Source organism: Pristiophorus japonicus, chromosome 9, assembly GCF_044704955.1.
Source record: "Pristiophorus japonicus isolate sPriJap1 chromosome 9, sPriJap1.hap1, whole genome shotgun sequence".
NCBI lineage: Eukaryota > Metazoa > Chordata > Chondrichthyes > Pristiophoridae > Pristiophorus > Pristiophorus japonicus.
Window position 1 is genome coordinate 208804335 of NC_091985.1, and position 6263 is coordinate 208810597.

Consider the following 6263-nt stretch of genomic DNA (forward strand, 5'->3'; position numbering starts at 1 on the left):
GCCAGTCGGCCCCACGTTGGGCGAATATATCCTCAAGGTTGTGGCCGATGGCAGCGATCGCAAGGGGATGTCTCTGGCCGCGATAAAGAAGGCTCTGGCGGCCAAAGGCGTGGATGTGGAGAAGCGCAGGTCCCAGATCAGGTTCAGTATCAAGAGGAATGTGACAAATGGCTTCCTGGTGCAGACCAAGGGCACGGGCGCCTCGGGCTCCTTCAAAGTCGCTAAGAAGGAAAACCAGGGGAAAGTGGGAAGCGAGGTGAAGAAACCAGCAGTCAAGAAATCTCCAGCCAAGAAACCAGCAGCCAAGACATCTCTGACCAAGAAACCAGCAGCCAAGAAATCTCCCGCCAAGAAAACGAGCACCAAGAAGGCGCCAACAGTAAAAAAGACAGCGAAAGCTGCGGCTGGGAAGAAGGCAGCGGCGCAGAAGCCCAAGGGCCCCAAGAAGGCCTCAGGCGCAAAGGTGAAGGCGGCCAAAGAGGTGGAAAAAGCGAGGGCCAAGGCCAAATCAGCAAAACCCAAGAAAGCAGCATCCAAAAAGTAAATAAAAAGTGCAACTTGTAAACACCTGGACCCAATGGCTCTTCTCAGAGCCACCCACGCCTCTCAGAAAAGAGTTGATCCCCGAATCAAATGCTCCCTGTCCCGGGGCCGGGCTCAGATTTCAGACAGAAGTCATTGAACATGAAGCCAGGATCCCTTTTGACCCGCTGACATTGGCTGCACCCACCCCTCCCCCAGTGTCTGCAATAAAACACACAGAGAATGGGATGTCCGGCCCGGGCCTCACTGTAACTGGGGATGTGTTCGGCTCCAGTCTCAGTTCCTGGTCATTGTTATTTCACAGATTTAGGGGGAGAGTCTGAGACGGTGATACTGGCGGAGATACCCCGCCTCACAACTCAAACCCCAAACACCACATTCTCCAAATCAGCTGGAATAAGGTGTTTGTAAATTGCTGAACCTGTCTGTGAGAGGAAGTGTGGGGAGATGATACAAGGTTTGAGATTGACAGGGAAGGGGCTGTATATAGGCGGGAATATTCGTGATTGTTAATTGTAACTGGACATTTAAAAGCTTCTGATTCCTGGAAGCCTTGAAGATGAATTCCGAGTCTGTAAGAGTTTGTGCGGAGCGCTGTGTTTCGGTTCTATTGTCGGAAAACGGATTGAAATTGGCGGCTGCAGAAAGCTGGAGGCGGAGCTGGAAGATCAGAGGCTGCTCTCTGCTCTGTCTGTCAATCTTAACTCTGTCTCCTCCCCTTCCCGTCTCTCTCACTCTGCGCGTTCTCAGTCAGATCGGCTCCGGCTCTAAAAAAAAAGAGCCGGGAGCAGCTCCGTCTTATTCAGCGGCTGTTTAAGTGAATAATCATTATGTCTGGTCGAGGTAAAGGAGGCAAAGGACTGGGTAAAGGCGGAGCCAAACGGCACCGTAAAGTGCTCCGTGATAACATCCAGGGCATCACCAAACCAGCCATCCGCCGCCTGGCTCGCCGTGGCGGTGTCAAGTGGATCTCAGGCCTGATCTACGAGGAGACCCGCGGGGTGTTAAAAGTTTTCCTGGAGAATGTGATCAGGGATGCGGTCACCTACACTGAGCACGCCAAGCGCAAGACGGTCACTGCCATGGATGTGGTGTACGCTCTGAAACGGCAGGGCCGCACACTCTATGGATTCGGCGGCTGAATAACGCGACCCTTCCCCCAAACACAACACAAAGGCTCTTCTAAGAGCCACCCACCGCCTCACAGAGAGAGCAGCGACCTGGGGATGGGAGCGCGTACAGTTTGGTTGGGAAATGGTTTCGGCTGTTTAATTCATGGAAAGAAATATTTGGATTTATATAGCGCCTTTCACGACCACCGAACGTCTCAAGACCAATGAAGTACTTTTGGAGTGTAGTCGCTGTAGGAATATGGGAATTATTAAATATTTTACAACTATTGTAAATATGAGAGATCAAAAACTCCGGCTGACAGTCACAATTACCACCGGGCGGGATACACCGTCCCCTTTACCCAAACATTACAGTCTCCCCTCACAGATAATTCCTGTCATGTTGTGAGATTCGGTTAAACGGGACTCTGGCGGGATCAATGCGGGAATTTGTGTTTACAGGAAGCAGTGACCGGGGATTTATTCCCGCCTGGTACAGACCGATCAGGGAATGGAACAGAATTCAAACCGGAATGTTGCAGAGAGTGGGATTGGTGACTTATAATGGGGCACAATCGCCGTTATAAAGAGCGGATTCTTAAATTGCTGGCGGGAAATTAGAGTTTCTTTAATCTCTGTTGGTTGATATTCTGAAATTGGCGGGCTTTTTGAAATTGACCAACTGTCAGTTTCAGTTCAGCCAATCAGGGCCCAGTAATCCCTGCCCTTCATTTTCACTCTCGGTGCTTGGTTCAAACTTGATTGGCGCCGGGCTGCAGCCAATCACAGCCCCGGGGCGGATCCTCACACACTTTAAAAGGAGGCCCCAGAGGAGTCTCCGCATTAACAGTCGGTGTGTCCAAGATTGTGTTGAGATAATAGCCAGGACCAAACAGACAGCGCGTAAATCCACCGGCGGGAAAGCTCCTCGCAAACAGCTGGCGACCAAAGCGGCACGGAAGAGCGCTCCGGCCACGGGCGGAGTGAAGAAGCCTCATCGCTACCGACCCGGCACCGTGGCTCTGAGGGAGATCCGCCGCTACCAGAAATCCACCGAGCTGCTGATCCACAAACTGCCCTTCCAGCGCCTGGTGCGGGAGATCGCTCAGGACTTCAAGACCGACCTGCGCTTCCAGAGCTCCGCCGTCATGGCCCTGCAGGAGGCCAGCGAGGCTTACCTGGTGGGGCTCTTTGAGGACACCAACCTGTGCGCCATCCACGCCAAGCGAGTCACCATCATGCCCAAAGACATCCAGCTGGCCCGCCGCATCCGCGGGGAGCGCGCCTAGACTTCCCCTGCCTCGGCTCGAAGCTTCAGCACCAAGTGCAACAACGGCTCTTTTCAGAGCCACCAAATCAGCAAAGGAAAGAGCTACGATCTCCTGTAACCAGAGCTTCGTGTTGTTCATTAACCCATTGTAGGGACGGGCAGGTGTGTGGTTCCTGATTACTGATCGTGTATTTATATACCAGCTCGGTTCATATGGGAGTTATTGACTAATAACTAATGAGCCCTTTAATATTTTCAGAAACTGACATCGGCTTTGCGTCGCTCTGACCCCAAGTTCCCCGGGGCAAAGCACAGATTTCCCCATTCGGTGTTGCCGGAGAATGGGGGCAGGCAGATCTGGGAAGCACTGCAATGGATCCGGGTCCTGTGTGTGCACATCGCTCGCTGATGCAATGCGGTCTGAACTGGCTGGCTTAGCAGAGAAATATACAGCCTGGGAACAGAAGCAGCATTCAAATTATCTCAAACCAGACCAGAATTAAACTAGGCTCTTTGATTACTATATTAATTCATCACCGCCAACTCTCTAGTTTTCATAGACAGACTAAAGAATATTTAAAGAACCGGTGGCGGTATTTATACAATTGTTGAGTGACAACTGTAGTTCAGTTATTCGCTGTTAACTGGAAGAGTGTATGTGTGAGCAGAGAACCGTAATGCAGAGAATGGGAACTGAAAACTTCCCCATACGGATAAGGGGTAAGCCATTTGGGACTGAGATGAGGAGAAACTTCTTCACTCAAGAGTTGTTAACCTGTGGAATTCCCTACGGCAGAGTTGTTGATGCCAGTTCGTTAGATATATTCAAGAGGGAGTTCGATGTGGCCCTTATGGCTAAAGAGATCAAGGGGTGTGGAGAGAAAGCAGGAAAAGGGTACTGAGGTGAAAGATCAGCCATGATCTTACTGAATGGTGGTGCAGGCTCGAAGGGCCGAATGGCTTACTCCTGCACCTATTTTCTATGTTTACAGGTCTGAAATAAGCCAATCTATCGGTACATGAATTAAAGGGCTCTGACTCAATTAAGTCAGTAAGCAGCCCTTCCACAGATACTGTGGGTGGCTCTGAAAAGAGCCTTTGGGTTATTAGATTAAATCTTGTCCGCTTTACTTGCTCTTGGACGAAGTGGTGGTTTTCTTGGGCAGCAGCACAGCCTGGATATTCGGCAGCACCCCGCCCTGAGCGATGGTCACCTTTCCCAGCAGCTTATTGAGCTCCTCGTCGTTGCGGATGGCCAGCTGCAGGTGTCTGGGGATGATGCGGGTCTTCTTGTTGTCGCGGGCCGCATTGCCGGCCAGCTCCAGGATTTCAGCGGTCAGATACTCGAGCACAGCAGCCATGTAGACCGGGGCTCCGGCACCCACACGCTGAGAGTAGTTCCCCTTTCGCAGGAGCCTGTGAACACGGCCCACAGGGAACTGCAGTCCGGCCCGGGAGGAACGAGCCTTGGCCCGAGCTTTACCGCCGGTTTTTCCTCTTCCAGACATTTCCACAATCCACAGGTTCAGAAAAAGAATGCAAAACTCCTCCCTCATCTGCTCTTCTTATACATTCTGGAGGGATACAGGGAGTGAACTTGTGATTGGTCGCTCTGCGGTGCATTTCATTGGTCTTTTCCGATGACCAATCACCATCTGCTTAGCCTGCCACTGAAAAGAGGGCGAAAATTATTGTTCGACTTCCAACGAATCTTCAATTTCAAAAACCCCGCCCGTAATTTTTACAATGCGGATTATGTTAATAAATTCATCATTAGCCAAAGATTTCCAAACACATTTTATTCCATATTGCCTTCCAAATTCCAGGATGTTACAATCAGGATTAAATTAGGGTTCACTTTCAAACATTCTGTTACGGGACACATTCCAGCTCATTCTTTGTACAATTTGGGAATCACAGATCATGGATAATCCTCCGCACAGGCGGGAGTGAGACCAGAACTGGAAGTCCTTCTGTGAAAAGAGAAGAGGGACAGAGTGTTCCAACTGCCCCGTTCTGGTCTCTGTAAGAACTTCCATTCTGAGTTGTTGCACACGCAGGCTCCGGGTAATAAGCGGGTTGACTAACTAGATTTTTTTTTTGAAAAAGGGCTTGAGAGAATGAGGTGAGTAAAGTCTAAAACAAGACCATAATTCGTCGGCAGGCGACCAGGGAGTGTTTATATTTTACTGGGAGGGAACTTCATCAACGAAGCTATGGCTGAACCGGACAGTAAAACCGATTATCTGAAAATTCGTATCTAAATCTACCCTGGATCTTTAAATGTTGTCAAAAACACTTGCTCAGGAAATAATTACAGTAAATTGAGATTAAAGGATGACGCGTTTGTGCAGCTCTTTCAGAGAGGTTGTGGGTGGCTCTTAAAAGAGCCGTTGTGTTTGGGGTTTGTTTCGTCAGCGTTTTACTTGGAGCTGGTGTACTTGGTCACCGCCTTTGTCTCTTCCGACACGGCGTGCTTAGCCAGCTCCCCGGGCAGCAGCAGGCGCACGGCGGTCTGGATTTCCCGGGAGCTGATGGTGCAGCGCTTATTATAATGGGCCAGGCGGGAAGCCTCACCCGCGATGCGCTCGAAAATATCGTTCACAAACGAGTTCATGATGCCCATAGCCTTGGAGGAGATGCCGGTGTCGGGATGAACCTGCTTCATCACTTTGTAGATGTAGATGGAGTAACTCTCCTTCCTCGACTTTCTGCGCCTCTTGCCGCCCTTCGGTGGCGTTTTCTTGATCACTTTCTTGGCGCCTTTCTTGGCAGTAACTGATTTCTTCTCTTCAGGGATCGTCTTGTTCAATCCGACCCAGACATGACGTAAACTTAGCTCGGAGCTCGTATTATATAGGCAGCCCCACACTCCGCCCACAGCCCTATGCTAATGAGGGATGGGTGAAGGCAACGATTGTGATTGGTGCATTCGCTGCGTTGTCAATTTCCATTGTTCTGTAATTCTCTGATTGGATATTTAAAGAGACCAATCAGATTTACTGCTCGCCACAATCTCAAATTCTTGAATTAGTTTATCAGTTACATCCCCTCCCAAGCCATACTCTGTTCTTTATCGATCGAGATATCTACATGTTCGACAGACATTGACCGGTTTGTATCCGAGATTGCCTGAGGGTCACTTCTGGTCAGGACTTGGGAGTCCTTCTGTGAGGGCAAAAGACCCTCACTGACCTTCCGCCCTGATGCTGCCTTCCTCCCACCGTTTAATTCAACATCTTTCTTATCTGTCACTGCTGTAACTATATTAGTTGTTTCAGTGTTACCTTCACTGGAATATGCTGTACCTTCTGTGCCGTAAACGGCCTATTTCCCTT

The 6263-nt window shown here is 50.0% G+C and overlaps 2 protein-coding genes across 2 annotated transcripts; both read left to right on the top strand.

The window, feature by feature from the left end:
* Positions 1–1373: 1373 nt before the first annotated feature.
* Positions 1374–1685, top strand: LOC139273543 (histone H4-like). Its single transcript, XM_070890493.1, has one exon. The coding sequence runs from the start codon at positions 1374–1376 to the stop codon at positions 1683–1685; it is 312 nt and encodes a 103-aa protein (XP_070746594.1).
* Positions 1686–1914: 229 nt separating this feature from the next.
* On the top strand, positions 1915–2944 carry LOC139274099 (histone H3-like). Its single transcript, XM_070891144.1, has 2 exons — positions 1915–1944; positions 2531–2944. Exons 1-2 carry the CDS (start codon positions 1915–1917, stop codon positions 2942–2944), a joined length of 444 nt encoding a protein of 147 aa, XP_070747245.1.
* Positions 2945–6263: the final 3319 nt, after the last annotated feature.

Coding starts and splice junctions, on each gene's coding strand:
- LOC139273543 (XM_070890493.1), top strand. CDS start 1,374: ATGTCTGGTCGAGGTAAAGGAGGCAAAGGACTGGGTAAAGGCGGAGCC.
- LOC139274099 (XM_070891144.1), top strand. CDS start 1,915: ATGGGAATTATTAAATATTTTACAACTATT. Junction 1,945..2,530: donor TTAAATATTTTACAACTATT/GTAAATATGAGA, acceptor GATTGTGTTGAG/ATAATAGCCAGGACCAAACA.